The sequence below is a fragment of the Rhinatrema bivittatum genome, chromosome 8 (assembly GCF_901001135.1).
Source record: "Rhinatrema bivittatum chromosome 8, aRhiBiv1.1, whole genome shotgun sequence".
Taxonomy (NCBI): domain Eukaryota; kingdom Metazoa; phylum Chordata; class Amphibia; order Gymnophiona; family Rhinatrematidae; genus Rhinatrema; species Rhinatrema bivittatum.
In genome coordinates, this window is record NC_042622.1 from 136,127,621 (window position 1) to 136,152,538 (window position 24,918).

The 24,918-nt window shown below is 45.7% G+C and overlaps 1 protein-coding gene across 5 annotated transcripts in view; it reads left to right on the forward strand.

The window, feature by feature from the left end:
* The window catches only part of TRUB2 (TruB pseudouridine synthase family member 2), a 71,323-nt gene that overhangs the window by 40,302 nt on the left and 6,103 nt on the right, over positions 1 to 24,918 (forward strand). For all 5 annotated transcript variants that reach the window (XM_029610819.1, XM_029610821.1, XM_029610820.1 and 2 more), the window contains exons 6-8: positions 52 to 133; positions 8,181 to 8,253; positions 14,128 to 14,264. In XM_029610819.1, coding sequence (XP_029466679.1) covers positions 52 to 133; positions 8,181 to 8,253; positions 14,128 to 14,264 — 292 coding nt within the window. The remainder of the gene's footprint in view (positions 1 to 51; positions 134 to 8,180; positions 8,254 to 14,127; positions 14,265 to 24,918) is intronic.

Consider the following 24,918-nt stretch of genomic DNA (forward strand, 5'->3'; position numbering starts at 1 on the left):
AGAGGGGCATCTTGTATTCCTAAGGAATGCACTCTTTTCTGTTTACTGCAGGAGTACACAGTCCATGGCTTATTCGGTACAGCAACAGATGATTTTTCTGATACTGGTAGAGTCATAGAGAAGACCACCTATGGTAAGATGTTATCTGTGCAGATACTAGAAATTAAAGCTAAGAACAAGTGAGTAGGCTATGAGGTACTCTTTGATATAAGGCATAGGTATACTATAGAGATGATGTGAGATGATGTTCTTAGGCCTGGGAAGGAAGAGAAAGTGACGGCTGCTTCAGTGGTGGACCTGAGCTGAGAATTTTGGAGGAGTCAACCCCGTGAATCAGTATTGTACCCTGTATTGACCACAGTATGCTATCTGGGTGATGTGACATAGTAAATGACTAGTTAAAAGATCAAAATGGTCCATCCAGTCTGCCTGGTTCAGATTTGTCCACTTTGCGTAGTTGCATATATAAATTTCCATATTGAACCGAATATCACTCTCCCTCCCCCATGTCTGTTATCTATTGTCTCAACACTTTTCCTACCACTGCCCTGTGTCCTCCATATCTGTCCCAAGTAGGCCCTCCGTATCTGTCCCAAATCTGTTACAGCCCTGCTACTAGGCCACTTAAGACCTTGCCATCTTCAATTTTGATTCTTAAAGATGAATGCTTAAGCTAAACACCCTCTTCTGTGTCTTATTTTATTTACAGCAATTTATAACCTACCCAATTACCAGACCACTGTTCTGGGTGATTTACAACATCACAGAATTTTTAAAATACACCCCCCACATATATATCTGACATAAACATCCCTTAAAGGCCTCGCAATACAAATAAGCCTTTACTTGTTTGCAAAAAGCACAAAAATCCTGCAGCTGTCTAATTTTCTCAGTGAGACCATTCCACAGACACGGGGCTATTCTAAAGAAAGCCCTATTTCTCGTCTCCTGCATCCTCGCCTTAGCAGCACTAGTAAGCCCTAACAAAAAGGGTATGTTAGGAGTGTACCTAGCTACCGCCTTCTTAAAATAATCCTGGCCCTCCCCCTGCAGTCATCAGTGTTAGTGAGGTTGTTGTAAAATCTCCAGCCTCCCCATGCTCACTGAAGCTTGGATTTTAACCATGACATTTCCTATGTGCATGTCACCCCCAGCCTTCTTGGAAGTCCAGGGCGGGCACAAGGCAGAAGGTTCACCTAGGACGCCTAGCACCCTTGCACCGGCCCTGCTTGCCACTATGGATGATCTGTGTTTATCCTACAACTTTGTTTAATTTCGTAATTGTTTTTGTCTCCACCACCACTTCCAGAAGGGCACACCAGGTATCCACCACCCTTTCCATCAAAACATTTTCTCACATTGTTCCTGAGACTGTCTCTTGGAACTTCATATCATGACCCCCAGTTCTATAACCTCCTTTTCACTAAAACAAGATTTACTTGTGTATTCTTAATCTTTCAGGTAATTAACTGTCTCGATCCTACCATCCCTGTTGCTCCTATCTTCTCCTCTGGAGTGTTTTTTCTCAGTTTGGTTCTGAAATAACCCCCTAGTGAGTCTAATTTTCGGGATACCCAAAATGAATATCTATGAGAGAGATTTGCACTTTCATTGTCTATATCCTGAAAATCAAACTGACTAGGAGGTACTCCAAGCTTGGCTTGAGAAACACTGTTCCCTGTACGTACCAGGATCAGTGCAGACCGCTGGGTTGTGTCTCCCTTCCAGCAGATGGAGTCAGAGAAAAAAGCTGAAAGGCACCCCCTCTTATACTGGTGTGCCACCTGCGATCCTTCAGTATTTCTCTGACTCCAGCAGATGAAGGTGACAGAACCTGCGGTCCTGATTCTTTAAAAAGAAAACAAAGCAAACTAGAAATTATAAGACCTAAGGGTGTTTGTTTCTACCAGTGGCTAAATCAAGCTGTTTAAAAAAAAAAAAAAGAAAACTACTTTTTTTTTTCTGTAGGTGAGCAGACTCAGTCCTCCTGAGGCTGCAGCCTTGGTTGAGGCACAGCTGGGGTTAGCCATTAGCTGTTAGCCATTTTCCCGGAGCCGCTGCTTCTACAGGTGAGTAGGGGGATTTACCGGTGGGCCGGTCCATCCCCTTGCACCCTGTGAGGGCATAATTCCTCGGTGGGGGGGGGCTGCCTGTGCCCTGTACCCTGATTGAGGTCCCAGAGGCGTCTTTTCCCCTGGGTGGCAGCGTGTCAGCGTTTTGAAAAAAAAAAAAAGTTATTTTTCTACCGTGCGCACAGGTTTCCTGGGGCTCTGGAGGGGCGATTTTCGCCAATTTTTTTCAGCCTCGTGCTCACTCCCTCTCCGCTGGTGTGGCGCGGCTCTCCTGCGATGGCCTTTGTACACGGTGCCTCCCGGGAGGGGAAGGACCATCAGGGAGCAGCAGCGGGTCATTTTCAGCTCGCTCCCGTGGCACAGGGAGGGATTTGAGCCTCTGCCTGCCCCGTCACTGTCTAGCGAAGGAACGGCGGCCATTTTGCCTCCGCCACGCTCCAGTGTAGGGCTGGATGCAGGGGGAGGGGAGATCCCTCCGCTCTCCCCGCCGAATTTGAGCTCTGACACCCCCCCCCCCCCCCACAGGGGGGAGGCCTTAAAGGGGCAGCTTCTCTTTTCTTCCATATTTGTGCTTTTAATGTACAAGGCATTTTTGGAGGCAGAGACTGAGTTTCAGGCAGAGGAGCCTCCACCTGCGAAGGTGGCTAGGCTTTCTGGGGATTCAGATTCCTCCAGCGGGAGGATGGGCCATATGGATTTGGATCTCTCCGGGATCCCGGCCTCTAATCCACTGGATCCCCCTTCTCTGGACCCTCTCCTTGTGAATATTGATGGGGATGTTGATGAGCCCACTCCAGTTGAGGGGGATGACCCGAGGCTTCTCAGATTATTTCGGAGGGAGGAGCTTGATCATTTAATCTCTCATGTTCTGTTGGAGCTCTGTATTGAGGCGCCACAGCCGAGCTCGGAGGCTATCAAGGGGGACCCCGTTCTCTCGGGGCTTCAGGCCCCTCCTAAAGCTTTTCCTTTTCACCCTATGCTACTACAACTCGTGACCCAAGAATGGGAGGTTCCCGAGGCCAGCCTTCGGGTGGGGCGAGCCATGGAGAAGCTCTACCTGCTGCCAGACGAGTCCTTGGCCGTCCTTAGGGTCCCAAAAGTGGACGCGGCAGTTTCATCCATCACTAAGCAGACGACTGGAATCAGTTGCAGGGGCTGCCACTCTTAAGGATCTTCAGGATAGGAAGCTGGAGGTCCTTCTTAAGAGGATTTTTGAGGTCTCTGTGCTTTGCGTTAGGGCGGCAGTCTGCAGTAGCCTCATGCAAAGGGCGACTCTTCGTTGGGTGCAACAGTGGCTCACCACACAGGAGTTGCCTCCAGCGGAAGCGGAGCAGGCAGATCGCGTGGAAGAAGTTGTGGCTTACTCCGCGGATGCCTTGTATGATCTTCAGGCATCTTTGCGCACTATGGCTTTGGCGGTCTCAGCTAGAAAGCTTCTGTGGCGCCGCAACTGATCAGCCAATGTTTTCTCCAAGGAGCAGCTAGGCAATCTTTCCTTTAAAGGGAAATTCTTGTTCGGGGATGATCTGGAAGCCCTTATCAAATCCCTAGGGGACAATAAGGTGTACAAGTTGCCGGAGGACAAGCCTCAAACCTCCAGGGCTTTTGGGTCGGTGCGCCCTCTGTTCTGGGGATAGCGCAAGTTTCGGCAGGGCAAGACTCCGGCCTTCACTCCACGTCAGCCGTCGACGAAATCTCAGGCTTGGTTTCATTCCTTTCACGGCCGCAGGCCTCTCCATGATGGGGGTCCTCGGGGATCTTCCGGGGGCAAATCCTCCCAATGAAGGTGTCCTGGCCCACTCCTCTGTTCCGGTGATAGGCGGCCGCCTGTCTCTCTTCTTCGAGGAGTGGGTCAAGATTATGTCGGACGAGTGGGTTCTAAGCATCATCGAACACGGCTACACTTTGGATTTTGCACGCTCGTTGTGGGACCTGTTCTTGATGTTGCCCTGCAGGACCCGCGCGAAATGGACAGCGGTGACTCAAACCCTGGACCGGTTGAAAGCGCTGGGAGCCATTGTCCAGGTCCCACCGGAGGAGTTCAGGACCAGCAGATACTCCATATATTTCGTGGTTCCCAAGAAGGAGGGCTCCTTCCGCCCAATCTTGGATACGAAGAAGGTGAACAAAGCGCTTATGGTACCCTGTTTTCGTATGGAAACTCTCCGCATAGTCATTGCGGCCGTCCACTCCGGCGAATATTTGGCTTCTTTAGACCTAATGGAAGCGTATCTTCACATAGGGATCCGCGAACAGTATCGGCGGTTTCTCAGGTTTATGATTCTGGGCGAGCATTATCAGTTTCAGGCGCTCCCATTCGGATTGGCGACAGCTCCCCCACATCTTCACCAAAGTAATGGTGGTAGTAGCTGTGGCTCTCAGGCAGGAGGGGATTTTGGTTCATCCCTATCTGGATGATTGGCTTATCTGCTCAGTCAGAGGAGCTTTGCAGGGCAGCAGTTCAGTCTGTAGTGGACCGGCTTCAATCCCTCTGTTGGGTCATCAATTTTGCCAAGAGCCGATTAGTCCTGTCCCAGGTGCTGAACTTCTTGGGTGCTCTGTTCAACACATCAGTCAGCAAGGTTTTTCTCATGCAGGAGTGAATCGACAAGTTAACGGCGCAGATCCGGCGGCTGTTATCTCTACTTCTACCCTGGGTTTGGGATTACTTGCAGGTGCTTGGTTCTATGGCATCTACTCTAGAGTTAGTCCCTTGGGCCTTTGCTCATATGAGACCCTTGCAGAGGGCGTTACTTTCTCGTTGGGACCTGAAGTCAGAAGAGTTCCAGATCCAATTGCTGCTCTTGGAAACTGCCAGGTCCAGTCTCCATTGGTGGTTGATTCCGGCCCACGTGCAGCGCGGGATGGACCTGGAGGAGCCCCAGTGGGTGATGATGATGACGGACGCCAGCCTGTCTGGCTGGGGTGCGGTTTGCCAATCGAGGGCAGCACAGGGCCGATGGACAGTGCAGCAGATGAAATGGTCCATAAATCGCTTGGAAACCAGGGCAGTACGTCTGGCATTGCGCAGTTTCCTTCACCTGGTGAGCCGTCGATCAGTACGAGTATTGTCCAACAATGCGACAATAGTGGCTTACATCAATTGTCAGGGGGGAACCAGAAGTCGTCCAGTGGCATTGGAGGTCGAACGGCTAATGCTCTGGGCGGAGCGCCATCTGGTCCGTCTAGCAGCTTCTCACATAGCCGGGGTCGACAACGTTCAGGTGGATTTTCTCAGTCGTCAGCATCTAGATCTCAGAGAGTGGGAACTTTCCAAGGAGGCGATGCATCTCGTGACTCGTCAGTGGGGTGTTCCTCGCCTGGACCTGATGGCGACTCGGAGAAATGCGAAGGCGGCTCGGTTCTTCAGTCGCAGGAAGGAATATGGGGCGGAAGGTGTCGATGCTCTGGTCCTGCTGTGGCCTCTCAACATTCTGCTGTACATCTTTCCTCCCTGACCGTTGGTGGGCAAAGTCTTGCGAAGGATAGAGGCTCATACAGGCTCAGTCGTTCTCGTGGCTCCGGAGTGGCCACGGTGGCTGTGGTTTGCAGATTTGATCAACTTAGCGGTGGACGGTCCTCTTCGACTCGGTCATCTACCGAATCTTCTTCGTCAAGATCCAGCGGATCGTTTTTGTCTAGCAGCTTGGCTTATGAGAGGCAGCAGTTGAGGAAGAAAGGCTATATGGATTCGGTTATTTCCACCCTTCTGCAGGCGCAAAAAACATCTACCTCGCTCCCCTATGTTAGAGTCTGGAAGGTTTTCCATTCCTGGTGTAGCGGGTTGAATTTGTTCCTGCGACGCGCATCAATTGTCCATATTCTGGTGTTCTTACAGGAGGGTCTGAAGAAAAGCTTTGCGTGCAGTTCTCTCAGGGTTCAAGTAGCGGCTCTGGGATGTTTGCGGGGAAAGATTGATGGGACATCCTTGGCGGCTCATCCGGATGTAACGAGTTTTCTGAGAGGTACTAAACATTTGAACTCTCCAGCTCGTTCAGTGTGTCCTTCTTGGAGTTTGAATCTGGTTCTCCGTGGCTTCTGCAATCTTCCATTTGAGCCTTTGAAACAGGCCACCTTGAAAGACTTGACATTAAGGTGATTTTCCCGGTGGCTATCACTTCTGCACGGCGCATCTCTAAGCTTCAAGAATTGTCCTGTAGGGAGCCTTTTCTCAGGATTTTGAATTCAGGGGTGTCCCTTAGGACGGTGCCCTCCTTTCTACCGAAGATCATGTTGGAGTTTCATTTGAATCAGATCGTGGAGTTGCCTGCCTTCATGGATTTGGATCGAAATTCACCTCAGGCTCACGACTTGCAAAGATTAGATGTGCGAGGATTCTGCTTCGCTATCTGGAGGTCACTAATGCTTTTCATTTGTCTGATCATCTGTCTAAGAAAGGACATAAGGCAACTAAAGCCACAATTGCCCGATGGTTGAAGAAAGCTGTAACTTCGACATATATATGTCTTGGGCGCGCAGTACCGGATGGTTTGAAAGTGCATTCAATCCGTTCTCAGGCGGTGTCTTGGGCGGAGAGTCAGTTTGTTTTGCCGCAGGAAATTTGCAAAGCGGCTACTTGGAAATCTATTTGGAAATCTTTACACACTTTTGCTAAGCATTACCGTTTGGACATCCATGCTCTGGATGGTGACTGTTTTGGCAGTAGTGTTCTTCGAGCGGGACTCTCCAGGTCCCACCCCATTTAAGGCAGCTTGGGTACATCCCAGGAGTCTGGACTGATCCTTGGTACTACAGGAATGAAAATTAGCAGGTAAGAACCAATTTTCCCTTCTAGGGGGCACGTATTTAGGTCCTTTAAGTCTCATCTCATATGGCTTTTGGTGCAGGCCCCATAGCATTTTGGTTGCCCTTTTGTAGACCACTGCTAGCCTTTGAGTTACAGCCTCCACAACTGAACACAGTATTCTAGGTGAGGCCTCACAAACAACTTGTACAGAGAGGTGGTATCATCTCCCTTTTTTTCCTGCTGGTTATGCCTCTCCTTGTTCACTTCAGCATCTCTCTGGCTCTGGCCATCATCTTATAAGAACATAAATTGCCATACTGGGTCAGACCAAGGGTCCATCAACAACTTGTACAGAGAGGTGGTATTATCACACTGTTTCACCCTCTTGATTGAGATCGTCAGACACTATCACACTGAGATCTCTCTCCTAGCGGCATATTAGTTTCTCACCCCTCAAGTGTTGCTCCTTGAGCTTTCTTCGATCAATTCTCATTCTGTCTACTCCTCTTTGCAAATAGCATCATTCACAAAAAGGCAAAGTTTTTAATCTAATCCCTTCACAATATCGCTCACAAAGATATTGAAAAGAAGTGGCTTTAGGACCACTTCCTGAAGCACTCCACTAATAACTTTTTCTACTGTAAAGTGAATTCCATTTACCACTACCCTCTATTGTCTGTCTCTCAACCAGTTTCTAATCCAGTCCACCATTTGGGACCCACCCCCAGGCCACATCCTCTGACAACGCCAGAGCTTAATTATACGTTGAGTGAAAAAATAATGTTTAAAAGGCACATTACTGTAAGTCTTTTAGTATGTTTCACTGTTTGATTATGCAAATGTATTTTGACCCATGTGATAGGGAAAGAGGTGGGAGCTGGGCCAGGATAGGCTAATTGCCACTTAAAGAGGTGAAGACATTTCTAATAAAACACTGCTCAGGATCACCCTTGCTTTTATATTTGGTATTTTTGCCTTGGACCTTGGGTGTTTGCCAAATAAAATTATTGTATGAAATGCATCCTTAAATCACAGACAAAGACAGATCAGTTTATTTTTTAAATGTTGTCATTTCCTTTCACCTGTAGGTGATGTGATGCACCTTTTAAAACCAATAAAATGCACAATAAATTATGATAGATACTATTTTGTAAATTTTTATTTTGAATTAGTTTTATCATTGGTAAGTTTTCCTGCTAGCTGTTTTTACACGGTTAAGCTATAAATAATGTCTCTTCTCATATCAAAACATATGAGAACTTCTGGCAGATAATCAGATTTTTTAGGGTTCTCCTTTTCCTTTTGTAAGCAGCAAAGTACAACTCATGTTTTTTTGCTCCATTTTCTTCCAATGTTTGCAGATCATGTCACCAGAGACAAGTTAGAGCGGATTCTTGCTGTCATCCAGGGATCTAATCGCAAGGCTCTTCTTACGTATGTATTTTCTCACAGCTGGGGTCGGGAGACATGGTGCCCTACTATTGGCCCATTGCGCAGCTCAGGGATGCCACTTAAGGGCACTCCACAGCTTAGAAATGCTTGGGTTGTCAAACTGTTCCACAGATACTTACCTCAGGGCACTGTGCCTTTAGTGCACAGGTGCCTTCTTTAGGACACCATGCTGCAGACTGATCTGCTGCTATTCATGTTATCTGCAATAGAAAATAACCTTGAAGTGTATTTTGTTGGCAGACCTAGGGTTGCTAACCAGCTCCGGATTTTCAGGACAGGTTGATCCAGTCCTGGTTTTACCCCATTGCATGCTGGGACTTATTCTGATTTACCTATTGCATTCCCTCAGAAAATCAAGTCTTCCCTGTTCGTACCCCAGATTAGTCCAGATAAGTGGGTTTTGCATCCCTACTAGCAGATGGAGGCAGAGAATTAAAAACTTTGAGGCAATGCTACATAACAGAGAGTGCCACCTGGAGTCCTCCAGTATTTCTCTGTCTCCAGCAGATGGTAGAGGTGTAAACATGCAGTTAAGAAGAAAGAAAGAAGGGACAGAAGAAGTGAAGTTAGATGTTCCCTGAGGTGTTAGGTTCCTTCGTGGGTCATCCCTCAGGTTGAGCCAGCTGAGCGGGGGGGGGGGGGTCGGTAATCCCTGATCAGCTTTGGCCTTCAGGGGTCTGACAGCCAGGGTTCTCCCTTATACTCTGAAGGCTCCTTCCCAGAGGTGTTGCCAGCAGCAGGGAAGTATTCCTTTTTTTGCTTTAATTTCTTCCTTTGCTGTGGCTGCTGTTTTAAAGAAAAAAAAAATGTTAAATTTTTCTTTCAGCAGCAACTGCTCGGGCTTTTCCTGGTTTGATCATCAGGGCAGGCCCGGTCTGGGAAAGGGAGCAGTGTAGCTCCTCTGTTTGCAGCTTCGGGCTGCTCTGAGAGCCGGAGGCTGCGTTGGACAGTGCTCTCCTCCTCTCTTGCATGCCGCGATCACGCAGTTTTTGTTCCTCTGCAGCAGGCCCAGCCGCTGGAGACAAGATGGCGCCGATGGCAGTTTCCCAGCATGGGAAAGCTTGTTGGGCCGGTGGCTGGCTCGGGGACAGCTGAACGAAGCGGTGCTATGCCGCAATTCATTGCTGGAGGGGAAGGGCCCTTCGGGGGGGGGGGGGGGGGAAAGAGGAGAGCCACAGGTTCCCAAGGACCTGTCAGATCAATACTGGGAGCCTAAACAGCCTATGAGGCAGGAGAAGGGTTACAGCTTGGAAGGTGACAGACTCCCAGGGATTCCCCTCCCCTCTTGTCTCCGGCAATCCCATCTTGGGGGTGGGGGGTGTGGGTGGGGTGGAGATGTAAGCTTTGGGCCGGAGAGGGGAGAGGATGATGTGGAGTTTTCCTCAGTTTGTCTTGCTTATGCATAAGGCCTTTTTAACCAGGAAAAGCACTGTTTATAAAAGGGCATTTCTGTCAGCCATCTCGTCCTGCTGCAAAGAGGCCAAGGGACTCCTTGGCCAGTGGGACTGGGGACCTCCTTTGCCAGCTGGGCCTGGACCATCCTGGTGCAGCATGAAAGGATTATGTAGCAAGGACCTGCTCTCCAGGTGGTGCATTGTCCTTTTGCACCGAGGATATCTCCCCAAGGCCTACTGCCCAGGAGGGAAGGGTTGGGTCGGCCGTCATAGCTGGTGATTCGATTATTAGGAATGTAGACAGCTGGGTGGCTGGTGGGCATGAGGATCGCCTGGTAACATGCCTACCTGGTGCGAAGATGGCGGACCTCAGGCGTAACCTAGATAGGATTTTAGACAGTGCTGGGGAAGAGCCGGCTGCCGTGGTACATGTGAGCACCAACGACATAAGAAAATGTGGGAGGGAGGTTCTGGAAGCCAAATTTTGGCTCTTAGGTAGAAAGCTTAAATCCAGAACCTCCAGGGTAGCATTCTCTGAAATGCTTCCCGTTCCACGCGCAGGTCCCCAGAGGCAGGCAGAGCTCCGGAGTCTCAATGCGTGGATGAGACGATGGTACAAGAAAGAGGGATTCAGTTTTGTAAGGAACTGGGGAACCTTTTGGGGAAGGGGGGAGTCTCTTCCGAAGGGATGGGCTCCACCTTAACCAGGGTGGAACCAGACTGCTGGCGCTAACCTTTAGAAAGGAGATAGAGCAGCTTTTAAACTAGAACAAAGGGGAACGCTGACAGTAACTCAGCAATGCATGGTTCAGAGAGAGCTATCTTCAAAGTATACTAATAATGCTTTAGAATTAGGGCATCCCGACAGTGAGGTTCCAATAATAAGAAAAGTAGTCCAAGTGCCTGTAACTAAAAACTCACCTGAGCTAAAAAATTCTAACTTATCCCTATCAATTAAAAAGCAGAATGAAAATACAAACAAAAAAACAAACTTTGAAATGTTTGTATGCTAATGCCAGAAGTCTAAGAAGTAAGATGGGAGAATTAGAATGTATAGCGGTGAATGATTATAGACCTAATTGGCATCTCAGAGACATGGTGGAAGGAGGACAACCAATGGGACAGTGCTATACCGGGGTACAAATTATATCGCAATGACAGAGAGGAGCACCGGGAGGACTTTATGTCCGGGATGGCATAGAGTCCAACAGGATAAACATCCTCCATGAGACTAAATGCACAATTGAATCTTTATGGGTAGAAATCCCTTGTGTGTTGGGGAAGACTATAGTGATAGGAGTATACTACCGTCCACCTGGTCAAGATGGTGAGATGGACAGTGAAATGCTAAGAGAAATTAGGGAAGCTAACCAAATTGGTAGTGCAGTAATAATGGGAGATTTCAATTACATTTACCCAGTCAGTATTGGGGTATCATCAGTATATGCTAGAGATATAAAGTTCCTGGATGGAATAAATGATAGTTTTATGGAGCAATTGGTTCAGGAGCAGACAGAGGGAGCAATTTTAGATCTAATTTTCAGTGGAGCACAGGATTTGGTGAGAGAGGTAACTGTGGTGGGGCCACTTGGCAATAGTGATCATAATATGATCAAATTTGAATTAATGACTGGAAGGGGACAGCAAGCAAATCCATGGCTCTTGTGCTAAACTTTCAAAAGGGAAACTTTGATAAAATGAGAAAAATAGTTAGAAAAAAACTGACAGGAGCAGCTACAAACGTAAAAAGTGTGCAAGAGGCGTGGTCCATTGTTAAAAAAAAATAAATACCATCCTAGAAGCACAGTCCAGATGTATTCCACACATTAAGAAAGGTGGAAAGAAGGCAAAACGATTACCGGCATGGTTAAAAGGGGAGGTGAAAGAAGCTATTTTAGCCAAAAGATCTTCATTCAAAAGTTGGAAGAAGGATCCAACAAAAGAAAATAGGATAAAGCATAAACGTTGGCAAGTTAAATGTAAGACATTGATAAGACAGGCTAAGAGAGAATTTGAAAAGAAGTTGGCTGTAGAGGCAAAAACTTACAGTAAAAACTTTTAAAATATATCCGAAGCAGAAAGCCTGAGAGGGAGTCAGTTGGACCAATAGATGATCGAGGGGTTAAAGGGGCACTTAGAGAAGATAAGGCCGTCGCGGAAAGATTAAATGATTTCTTTGCTTCGGTGTTTACTGAAGAGGATGTTGGAGAGGTACCCGTACCGGAGAAGGTTTTCATGGGTAATGATTCAGATGGACTGAACCAAATCACTGTGAACCTAGAAGATGTGGTAGGCCTGATTGACAAACTGAAGAGTAGTAAATCACCTGGACCGGATGGTATATACCTCAGGTTTCTGAAGGAACTCAAAAATGAAATTTCAGACCTATTAGTAAAAATTTGTAACCTATCATTAAAATCATCCATCGTATCTGAAGACTGGAGGATAGCTAATGTAACCCCAATATTTAAAAGTGCCAGGAAAAATAGTGGAAATTGTTCTAAATTTCAAAATCACAGAACATATAGAAAGACATGGTTTAATGGAACAAAGTCAGCAATGCTTTACCCAAGGCAAGTCTTGCCTCACAAATCTGCTTCCCTTTTTTGAAGGAGTTAATAAACGTGGATAAAGGTGAACCGGAAGATGTATTGTAATTGGATTTCCAGAAGGCGTTTGACAAAGTTCCTCATGAGAGGCTTCTAGGAAAAGTAAAAAGTTATGGGATAGGTGGCGATGTCCTTTCGTGGATTACAAACTGGCTAAAAGACAAGAAACAGAGAGTAGGATTAAATGGGCAATTTTCTCAGTGGATGGGAGTGGGCAGTGGAGTGCCTCAGGGATCTGTATTGGGACCCTTATTTTTCAATATATTTATAAATGATCTGGAAAGAAATACGACGAGTGAGGTAATCAAAATTTGCAGATATAAAATTGTTCAGAGTAGTTAAATCACAAGTAGATTGTGATAAATTGCAGGAAGACCTTGTGAGACTGGAAAATTGGGCATCGAAATGGCAGATGAAATTTAATGTGGATAAGTGCAAGGTGATGCATATAGAGAAAAATAACCCATGCTATAATTACGCAATGTTGGGTTCCATATTAGGAGCTACCACTCAAGAAATAGATCTAGGTGTCACAGTGGATAACACATTAAAATCGTCTGTTCAGTGTGCTGCGGCAGTCAAAAAAGCAAACAATTTTGGGAATTATTATAAAGGGAATGGTGAATAAAATGGAAAATGTCATAATGCCTCTGTATCGCTCCATGGTGAGACCGCACCTTAAGTACTGGTCGCCATATCTCAAAAAATATATATTTGTGATGGAGAAGGTACAGAGAAGGGCGACCAAAATAAGGGGAATGGAATAGCTCCCCTATGAGGAAAGACTAAAGAGGTTAGGACTTTTCAGCTTGGAGAAGAGACGGCTGAGGGGGGATATGATAGAGGTGTTTAAAATCATGAGAGGTCTAGAACAGGTAAATGTGAATCGGTTATTTACTCTTTCAGATAATAGAAATACTAGGGGGCACTCCATGAAGTTAGCATATGGCACATTTAAAACTAATAGGAGAAAATTCTTTTTCACTCGACGTACAATTAAACTCTGGAATTTGTTGCCAGAGGATGTGGTTAGTGCAGTTAGTGTAGTTGTGTTTAAAAAAGGATTGGATAAGTTCTTGGAGGAGAAGTCCATTACCTGTTTTTAATTAAGTTGACTTAGAAAATAGCCACTGCTATTACTAGCAACAGTAACATGGAATAGACTTAGTTTTTGGGTACTTGCCAGGTTCTTATGGCCTGGATTGGCCACTGTTGGAAATAGGATGCTGGGCTTGATGGACTCTTGGTCTGACCCAGTATGGCATGTTCTTATGTTCTTAATGTATATATACAGAACTTAAAGAAGTTTGCCAGGTTGTGGTTAGCCCCTTGGGTTGATTTGTGGGTTTTCTGTTTGGGGGGTTCCGACCTTTGGATTTGGTGTTTGCCCTCATTTAGAGGGTTGTTGAGGAGTTGTTACTCCTATAGTTGTCTTGGATACAGGTCAATACTGAGGGTACTGCAGGTGGCGCACTCAGTTGTGTCGCAGAGTCTCAACATTTTTAGTTCTCTGCCTCCATCTGCTGGTAGGAATGCAAAACCCACTTGTCTAGACTGATCTGTGGTACTTCAGAAACTAAAATGAACAGGTAAACAATTTTTCTATAAGTATATGCATGCAGGGGAGTAAAACCAGGACTGGATTAACCTGTCCTGAAAATGTGGTGCCGATTGGAAACCCTGGGCAGACCTGGTGCCTTGTTCCATCCTAGAGGTGATTTTTTTTATATTTAATGACTTGTAACATGGTTTAAGTCATACCTCAGCTCCCTACTGCCAATACACAACTAGCTGATTCTGTTTTGTTTCATGACCCATATTGGTCATACTTTTCCATTTTACATCTCCTACAGGCACTCGAGAATTGACCTGAAGAGCCAGGAGGCATATGAGCTGGCTGTAGAGGGATTGATTCGCCCCATGGAAAAATCTCCTCCTATAATCACAGGGATCCGTTGTCTCCACTTCGCTCCTCCGGATTTCACACTAGGTACTAACCTAGCTCTTTATTTATTTATTTATTTATTTATTTATTTAGATTTGCCGAAGAGGCATTTGATCTCCAAGTGGCAAGAGTTGCAATGATAATGCCCTAACTCTCCTGTTGGCTTTCCCCCCTTATTCTACTTTAAAAGCTGCTCTATCTCCTTTTTAAAGATTAGCGCCAGCAGCCTGGTTCCACAATGGTTACCCTTGGTTTAACGGGACACAGCCAGCCAGATTTACCTAAGGGAAAGTCTTGCCTCACAGATCTACTACATTTTTTGAAAGGGTTAATAAACATGAGAATAAAGGTGAGCCGATAAATGCTAGTGTATTTGAATTTTCAGAAGGCATTTGACAAAGCTCCCATAAGAGATTTCTAAGAAAATTAAAAGTCATGGTATAGGAGACAATGTTTGTTTGTGGATTGCAAACTGGTTAAAAGAAGACGGGGAAACAGAGAGTAGGATTAAATGGTCACTTTTATCAGTGGAGAAAGGTAAATAGTGGAGTGCCTCAGGAATCTGTACTTGGACCAGTGCTTTTTTAATATATTTATAAATGATCTGGAAAAGGGAATGACGAGTGAGGTGATCGGATTTGCAGATGACAAAAAATTATTCAGAATAGTTAAATCACAAGTGGATTGTGATAAATTACAGGAAGACTTATGAGACTGGAAGATTGGGCATCCAAATGGCAGATGAAATTTAATATGGACAAGTGCAAGGTGATGCATATAGGGAAAAATAACCCATGCTGTAGTTACACAATGTTAGGTTTCACATTAGGAGTTACCACGGAGTAAAAATATCTCTGCATCTTAGTGGACAATACATTGGAATTGTTGGTTTAGTGTGCCACGCAGTCAAAAAAGCAAATAGGAGGAAAGCTTTTCTCCAACTGAGAGAGAGGATTATTATGTTGTGCCCGTTGGTCGCAGAAGGCTGCGCCCTCTGTTGCTCACCTCTCTTCTGCCTGATTCTGCTCCATGGGTAAGATGGCTGCCTCTGCTTCAGCACGCCAATCTCCATGGCATCCCCAGATCGGCATGGGCGATTGCGTTTGCCATTTTCTTTCTGGGATCACCTAGGGCACATGCGCACTGACTCTCCTTTTACGTGCATCATGGCGGAAACCTCAGGGGCATCCCCTCCGCATGACGTCACTACCTACGGATATTTAAGCTGCTTTCACTAATCCTTCTACGAATTAGCAAGAATTCCCTTTCTGCTGATTTCACCTCATCACAGACGCTTGCTGCGCTTTTCTGCTGCCTCTGCCTTCAGCTTCAGAGTGAGTACCTCTGCCTCTTCCGCCTGTCTCTGTTCTCTTTCACAATCTACAGCTGGATTCACGGCGAACCCCGCTTTGCGGACCACTACCAGATCCATCCCCTTCTGGTCTACCATCTGCAAGGGATTCACGGCATACCCCGCTCTGCAGACCACTACCTGATCCTGCTCTCTGGCCTACCATCTGTGAGGGATTCACTGCGTACCCAGCTCTGCGGACCACTACCGGATCCTTCCCAAGTCTGTTGTGAAACCATTTCCACGTTACAGAGTACAAACGATATACATCTACCTTTGTGCTGAGGCCTTCACCCGCTCCTCGGGTGCCACTCATCTCTTGCAGTATAATAAAAACTATCTATTCTCTCTGTGTCAGGCTGGCTCTCGGGAGACAATCACAACAAGTCCCCACAGGGCAGAGCCCTGTGGGAGGAGCCATCTCTTGTTGCGACCAAGGGCCCACAATTCCATACAAGTCATAACAGATTGCTAACTCCATGGACCCAGCTCATCTCTCAGCTCTACAGGCCATCCCTGGCCTGGCCCAACGGATCACCAAGCAACAGAAGTCTCTGGAGACAGTAGCCATAGCTTTCAACCAGCTGAACTCCAGACTGAACACTACTGCTACTCCAGACAAAGATGCTTCCTCTCAAGTGATTGCTGTTCGAATCACTGTGCCTTCACCAGTCCCTACACGCTTTTCTGGTGATGCCCTGTTGTGTAGGGGCTTCCTTAATCAGTGCTGTATGCACTTTTCGTTACAACCGAATTACTTCCCTACTGCTGTTTCCAAGACTACTTATATCCTATCGTTACTTGATGGAAGAGCCCTGGCCTGGGCTTCACCCCTCTGGGAACGCAACAATCCAGTCCTGAGCGACTTAACTGGGTTTCTGACTCTTTTCAAGTCTGTGTTTGATGACCCAGCCTGCCAGACCCCATAGCAGGATCTACTCTTCTACACCTTCAACAAGGTAGCAAACCTCCTCCGGACTATTTTATTGAATTTAAGACTCTGTCCTCGGAACTCCACTGGGACCTGGGATGCCTATGTGCAATATTCCTGGAGGGTCTCAACTCCCGCATAAAGGATGAACTAGTGGCTCGTGATTTGCCCGACACCCTGGAATCTCTCATTGACCTAGCCGGAAGAGTTGATCGCTGGATACGTGATTGAACCCAGGAGGCGAAGAGCCCAAGAAGCACACCTCTGGAGGTATCCGCCCTCAAACTATGCATACGGCTTCTACCCAACCTTCTGCACCCAGTGAAGAAGACGAACCAATGCAGTTAGGGCATAGCCACTTAACCGCTAAAGAGAGACGCTATCATAAAAGGATGGGCCTCTGCATGTACTGCGGCCAATCCGGCCATGCTGTCCAAACCTGCCCTATCTGTCCGGGAAACATGCAAACCTAGTCCTGGAGGACTCTTCATAGGTCTGACTACACCCTCTCCTCCACTATGTCTCCCTGTCTCTCTCATATCTGGGAGTCTTGAGTTCCAGACTCTTGCACTTGTGGATTCGGGCGCTGGAGGCAATTTTATTCTGAAAAGATTAGTAGAGCACCTATGGATTCCCACTATGCCCACAGCTACTCCGCTACTGCTGTCTTCGATACATGGCAAACCTCTACCAGGAGAGGTCTCCCTCACTACGCAGCCCATATGCTTACGCATGGGGGCCTTACACACTGAGACTATCTCCTTCCTGGTTCTCGATAAAGCCATTCACCCTGTTGTAGCCAGGGTAACCCGAGCACAAGAACACACTCCCCAGTTTAACTGGGCTACGTTAGAACTTTCCCAATGGGGATATGGATGTCATGATCATTGTTTATCAAGAGTCACACCTTTACCATGTATGCCTTCTATTCCATCTCTACCTGGCCTACCGCCGCAATACGCGTCCTTTCAGGACATCTTTTCCAAACAAGCAGCAGATATACTACCGCCACATAGAACCTTTGACTTTGCAATTAACCTAAAGCCTAACTCTGAGCCTCCCAAGGGAAGGGTATAGCCCCTCTCCTTATCTGAGACAGAAGCTATGTCGGCCTATATCCAGGAAAACCTGCAGAAAGGTTTCATCAGGCCTTCCAAATCCCCGGCTGCTGCGGGGATTTTTTTTGTTGGGAAGAAGGATGGATCCCTTCGCCCTTGTATTGATTATAGAGGTCTCAACAAGATCACCTAAAAGATCGCTATCCTTTACCGCTGATATCTGAACTATTCAACAGACTCCAGGGGGCCAAGATCTTTACTAAGCTGGATCTAAAAGGGGCCTACAACCTGGTTCACATCCATCACGGAGATGAGTGGAAAACTACCTTTAACACCCATGACGGACACTTCGAGTACTTAGTTATGCCCTTTGGCTTGTGCAATGCACCAGCGGTATTTCAAAATATGATGAATGAAATTCTGCGAGATCTGCCAGCTATACCAATACGTGATGGTGTATTTAGATGACATCTTAATTTTTTCTCAAGACCTTCAAACCCATCAAGCAGATGTGGTTAAGGTACTACAAAGATTACGAGACAACCACCTCTACGCAAAACTCGAAGTGTGATTTTCATCAGGAGTCTGTGCCTTTCCTTGGGTATATTGTTTCCAAAGAAGGGTTCCAGATGGACCCCCAGAAGAACAAAAGCATTCAAGACTGGCCTCAACAAATCGGATTAAAGGCATTACGCCGCTTTCTCGGCTTCACGAATTATTATCGTACATTCGTCAAACATTACTCCACCTTAACTGCGCCACTCACTGCCATGACCAGAAAGTGAGCCAATCCATCTCAATGGGCTCCAGAAGAGGTAGCAGCATTTCAAACTCTCTCAAGGAGGCCTTCCTAAAAACTTGTCTTCGCCACCCTGATATTTACATGATACAAATTACTTGGAGCGAGTCAAAGATAACAGAGAAGCAGGAGAAGAGGGTGAGAGAGGTACGTGGAGTTAGTATGGAAATGCCTGGTGGAAGAGCCAAGTCTTTAGCATTTTCCTGAATTTAGTATGGCAAGGCTCCAGGCGGAGGTTTGTGGGTAGGGCATTCCAGTGAGTTGGGCCAGCAATTGAGAGAGCACGGTCCCTTGTTGCTGTGAGACGGTCCTTCTTGAGGGGTGGGACTTGTAGGGTGCCTTTGAGATTTGCTCTAGTGGGGCGGGTGGATTGTGTGGATCGGAGCGGTTCGCTGAGCCAAGAGGAATTATTTATGTGGATGGATTTGTGTATGATAGTGAGAGTTTTGAATAGGATGCATGATGGGATGGGGAGCCAGTGGAGGTCTTTGAGGATGGGGGTTATGTGGTCTGATTTGCGTGCGTTCATGATTATCCTTGCAGTGGCATTCTGTAGTATTTGGAGGGGTTTGATGGTGGAGTAGGGAAGGCCAAGGTACAAGGAATTGCAGTAATCCAGCTTGGATGATAGGGTGGATTGGATGACTGTTCTGAGATCGTGTGTGGAAGGAGTAGCTTGAGCTTTTTTAGAACATTGAACTTGTAAAAGCCTTCTTTTAGGACGGAGTTAATGTGCTTTTTTAGGTTTAGATGTGGATCAATTATAACGCCAAGGTTTCGTACAGGAGGCTGTGAAGTGAGGGAGGTGGCTGTAGGGTCGTTGGGAGAAGAGAGCTTAAGGGGTTTGGTGGTTGTGGATGAGGAGACGCTCAGTTTTTGAGGAATTGAGGGCAAGTTGTAGGGAGGTGAGTAGTGAGTTTATGGATACAAGGCATTTCTCCCAGAAAATTAGTGTTGTAGATAATGATTCACGGATAGGGATGGTGATTTGTACATCATCTGCATAGATGTAGAAATTGAGGCCAAGATCAAATAGATGATGGCAGAGGGGCAGGAGGTAGATGTTGAAAAGGGTGGATGATAGGGAGGAGCCTTTGGGCACTCCTTGGGTGAGGGCGAAGTGTGTGGATTCTGAGTTGCCAAGTTTATCAGAGAAAAAATGTCTGTTAGCCAGGTAGGATTTGAACCAGAGTAGGACTATGCCAGAGATACCGATGTCAGCCAAGCGGGAAATGAGGAGGTTGTGGCTAATCATATCAAAGGCAATGAGATGTCAAGGAAGGCAATGAGAAAGCTATGACTGTGGTCAAGGCCAGTGAGGAGGGCATCGGTGAGGGATAGTAGAAGGGTTTCTGTGCTCAGGTTCTTACGGAAGCCAAATTGTGAGGAGTGAAGAATGTTGTTGTCCTCAAGATAGTCCATAAGCTGGGTGTTCACCACCTTTTCCATGATTTTGGCGATGAGGGGGAGATTTGAGATGGGGACAGTAGTTGGCCAGGTCTTTAGGGTCAAGAGATGGGTTTTTTGATCAGGGGTTTGACGACTGCATGTTTTAGGGAATTGTGAACTGAGCTAGCAGATAGGGAGCTGTTAATGATGTCTGCTAGGGGTTTGGCAATGATGTTGGGGATGGATAGGAGGTTTTTGGTGGGGATGGTATCGGATGGGTGGGATGTGGGCTTGATTTATTTGAGAATGGACTCAATTTCCTTGGAGGAGGTGAGGTCGATGGTGTGGAGTGAGTTGTTGGGGGAGGTGTGGTGGTTGCTGGAATATCTACGACATGCACTGCGGCTTAACCATTAGCAGGCCAGATGGTCATTTGTTTTTCAACCGATTCTATTTTTTGCTCAAATACCGTCCGGCGGAGAAGAATGTCCGGGCAGATGCGCTTTCACGCTCCTTTCTACCCGAGGATGAGCCCGAAGAGCCTTGCCACATTATTAACCCAGAGAAGGTGGTTCTGGCAGCTACTCATGCAGTCCCTGCTGGCAAAACTGTGGTTCCTCAGAGTATGAGGAAGAAACTACTAAAGTTGGGCACATGTCTCTCGTTTGGCCGGTCATCTCGGACAAACCCGCACTCTGGTCATGCTTCAACGCTTCTATTGGTGGCCCTCTATGAAGAAGGATGTTCAAGCTTATGTAGCTTCCTGTGCTACCTGCGCGAGACAAAAACCTCCTGCCGGACGACCCTGGGGCCTTCTCCAACCTTTGCCAGTGCCTGAAGAACCATGGACACACATCGCAACCGTCTTCGTGGTGAATTTGCCACCTTCCAATGGAAACACAATATGGGTGACTGTATATCGCCTCTCGAAAATGGCACACTTCGTGGCATTACCAGGGCTACCGTCCACTGCTGAATTGGCTAAACTATTCATAGGACACATTTTCCGTCTGTATGGCATGCCCAAACATATCTTGTCGGATAGAGGTGTCCAGTTCACCACTAAATTCTGGAGAGGTAATTGAGACCAGGACAGAGGAAGTACTATCTCCAACTGAGAAGTCACTATCCTGTACTTCTTCAGTCCCATACACAGCAGATCTTGTGTGTCTGTTCAAGGCAGCAGCAGGTGCCTAAGCCCCAGACAGCAACCCAGTCAACACCATGGACAGGGTTTTGCCAGTATCCTGGTACCCGACCTGGAGGACCCTCCGGTCAGAGGGAGGCTGAAGTTTTACATAAACTGGTGGACCAGTGTAACTTTGGATGTGTAGGTCCTCAGTATTATCAGGAGAGTACAGATTAAATCTACTGGATCTCTAGCCAATTGGTCCTGATCCGCAGTTGATATTCACCACATTAGGAACTGCTTCAAAAGGAGTTCTCCCGGGCATCTGTGGATCACATAGAACTCACAACATTGTTGACCATGCCTCCCATATTTCATTGTATTCCCAGATTGGACATATTAATCCAATTATTTCCCATACTTTGAGGATTTGGCATACTGTTCATAAATTGTTGCACCTTCCACTGGAAGACATTTCACCAATATCTCCATTAAGGGGAAATATAGCTTTGTCTAAGGCTACAATGTCAATTGATAAAGCAGACTATTCAGAAAAGGTTGTGATACTTGGAACAAATATGGAAAGGTTCTCTTTTTAAATCTTTTCAGGATTTATGTATTGAATTTGGGATATCTGGACATACCCAATATATTTATTTACAACTGAAAGAAGATTTAGTTAGAATGGGGTGAGGTAAGTTCTTTACAACCCTGTACAGGTTTGGAATCTATCTTGACCAAACCTAAATTTCATGCTAAATTGATATCTAGACTGTACTTCTGTCTACAAGATGGAATATTACTAGACAAACTATTACTGATAAATGGAATAGTGACCTGTCTCTATCCCTAGATGAGGAGATTGGAGGACTATATGGATAGCGACATTGAAATTATCTAAATGCAATAAAGTGTGGGAATTGATGTTTCGTTTATTGCACTGCAGTTGTAGATACCCTATGTTTTTTGCCAGATTCAGCGCTTCAAGTCCATTTGTTGGAGGGGTTGTGGATTATCAGGCTTTAAGTACATATGTGGTGGGACTGTTATATTGAACAAGATTTTTGGCATAAAGATGCAGGTTGATATCCAATTGACAGCCCCCTTATGCTTGCTGGGTTCTTGGGGCAATCAATTAGTGACCACTGTCTGGAAGAAATTAGTAATGTATATGTTAGATGCTGCTAGAATAACTATTGCCTATTATTGGAAAACAGTGCCCTCGATGTCACATTGGCAGAAGGTATTAGCTGACATTGCAGTTATGGAACAGATGTCTTAAACTCTTAAGAACCAATATGTGAAATATGACCTTATTTGGAAAATCTACTGGAGATGGAGGACCGTACATAGCCTTTAATATAGGTTTAGGGGATATTGATTTTGTACTGATCTGTGTTCATAGCTGTATATGGATGCTTTGCTGCCAGTGACTGCTCTGGCTGCTATGTATATGGTTATTGTTTAACTTGTTTTTCTTTGTGTTTAAATAAAGAGAGAGTGTAAAAAAAAAAAAAATTCTCCTCTCTCTAACTGGCCAATATGATTGAGCCTGTTCACCAAGGCAAAGAGAGGGGATTTTACTCCATTTATTTCTGGATTCCAAAGGAAACAGGGGGACTCTGTCCATCCTAGACTTAAGGGCCTTGATCAAATTCATCAAAAGAAAAAAGTTCAATATGGTTTCCCTAGGCACCTTAATCCCCTTTCTTCAAAAAATGGGATGGGCTGTGCTCTCTATCTAAAAGATGCTGAGAGATTTTCTGGTGACAGGAAATATCTCAGATTCATGGTGGAAGGCTATCACCTCCAGTATCGCATTCTGCCTTTTGGGCTAGCATCTTGCCCACATAGCTTCACAAAATGCCTAGCCATGGTAGCAGCTTATGCAAACGGGATGCAACTGTATACCTATGTGGACGATTGGTTGGTTAAAAGTGCATATCGGGCAGGAGCTGAGGAATCTATATGTATGACCATCTGGATTTTGGAGTTACTAGGGTTTGTTGTCAACTACTTCAAATTTCAAGTGAGTTCATCACTTCAGTTGGAGTTTATCAGAATTCTGCTATACACAACTCAAATAAGTCTTCTTTCCGCAAAGGGCTACCACCATGATGTCCGAGGCAGAAGAGATACAAATGTTAGCAGACATCAGCATAGTGCATTATGAGACTGTTGGGTTTCAGGACATAAATAGTACATGTTACTCCCTTGACACATCCCAACATGAGGAGAGCACAATGGGCTCAGTAGCTGCAGGCCACTCAACCTATGAAACAGCATCCATATTACATGATTGCTCAGGGACACCCTGTCCTGGTGGCAAGACAATTCCAATCTACTCAGAGGAATCCCCTTCCAAATTTCTCCCATCCATTTTTCCTTATGATGGATGCATCCAGCTTGAACTGAGGAACATAAGACCATATATGGTATTAATCACAAAGGGCTATTCTCTACCCTTATACTTAAATATAATATCAACACATAAGGGTACTATTAATATTATTAACAGCATACAGTTACAGCATACAATTTAACGTATATATTCTTTATTAATTTCAAATATTGAAGTATTGTAACAAATGCAATATCTCACTGTCAATACATAATCATAATCATCAATTTCAAATACAATAGAGATCCTGGACACCTATAAAGTGCATTAACACCCCTATTACACTGTAATAAATACCCCTTACCTTTAAAATTCACACATTTATCCATCCACATTCATCCTGTGACGTTTTTGAGAGTTAACAGCTTGTAGTGACATGCTGTCTGTCGGTGGTTTTGAGAGCTAATAACTATGTGATGAAGGTGAGTGAGATACGGCCAAAAAATTCAGGGCAGTGAGGAATAACGGTATGATGTGAAGTGGAGGTTATAAAATTTTTAATTTGAAAAAGAATTTGTGGAGGATTTTCAGTATTCGTATGCTATAAATTGGACATGTAAGAGACGCTGCAGAGAGTGAACTGGGAATTAGACGGACACCGGTATATAAGAATGTGAAAGTCTGGAGCAGCGGATGATACTTATATCCGGATTGAAATAGAATATTTGAGAAGATTTGAAAGTTCCGGACAAGTGGGGAATATTCACATCTGGTTGGAAGTGTAATATTAGAAAGAATTGGAGAAGATAATCCCTGAAGAAGCCTTGATTGGTGAAACGAGGTTCCTTGTTGGGAGGTGGATGTATATGAAAGTACAAAAAAAAAAAATTGAAAAGTATGGATATGAATTAAGAAAAGTGGATACCCGTGTTGTGACTAAGAGGAGTAAATTATAAGGAAAAGTTGGGATATGGTGCAATAAAGTACAGTGGGGAAGTGTTTTAATATGTTGTGATGTTAACAAGATGAATGTGTGAATTTTAAAGGTAAGGGGTATTTATTACAGTGTAATAGGGGTATTAATGCCAGCAGTCTGGTTCCACCCTGGTTAAGGTGGAGCCCATCCCTTTGGAGGAGGTTAGGTCAGCCGTCATAGTTGGTGATTCGATTATTAGGAATGTAGATAGCTGGGTGGCTGGTGGGCGTGAGGATCACCTGGTAATATGCCTCCCTGGTGCGAAGGTGGCAGACCTCACGTGTCACCTAGATAGGATTTTAGACAGTTCTGGGGAGGAGCCGGCTGTTGTGGAGACTTCCTCCCCCCCCCCCCCCCTTCCCCAAAAGGTTCCCCAGTTCCTAACAAAACTGAATCCCTCTTCCTTGCACCATCGTCTCATCCATGCATTGAGTCTCCGGAGCTCTGCCTGCCTCTGGTGACCTACACGCGGAACAGGGAGCATTTCAGAGAATGCTACCCTAGAGGTTCTGGATTTAAGCTTTCTACCTAAGAGCCTAAATTTGGCTTCCAGAACCTCCCTCCCACATTTTCCTTTGTCGTTGGTGCCCACATGTACCACGACTGCTGGCGCTAACATTCAAAAAGGAGATAGAGCAGCTTTTATTTTTATTTATTTATTTATTTAAAAACTTTTCTGTACCATCGCTAAGTCATGTACCATCGCAACGGTTTACAAATAGGCA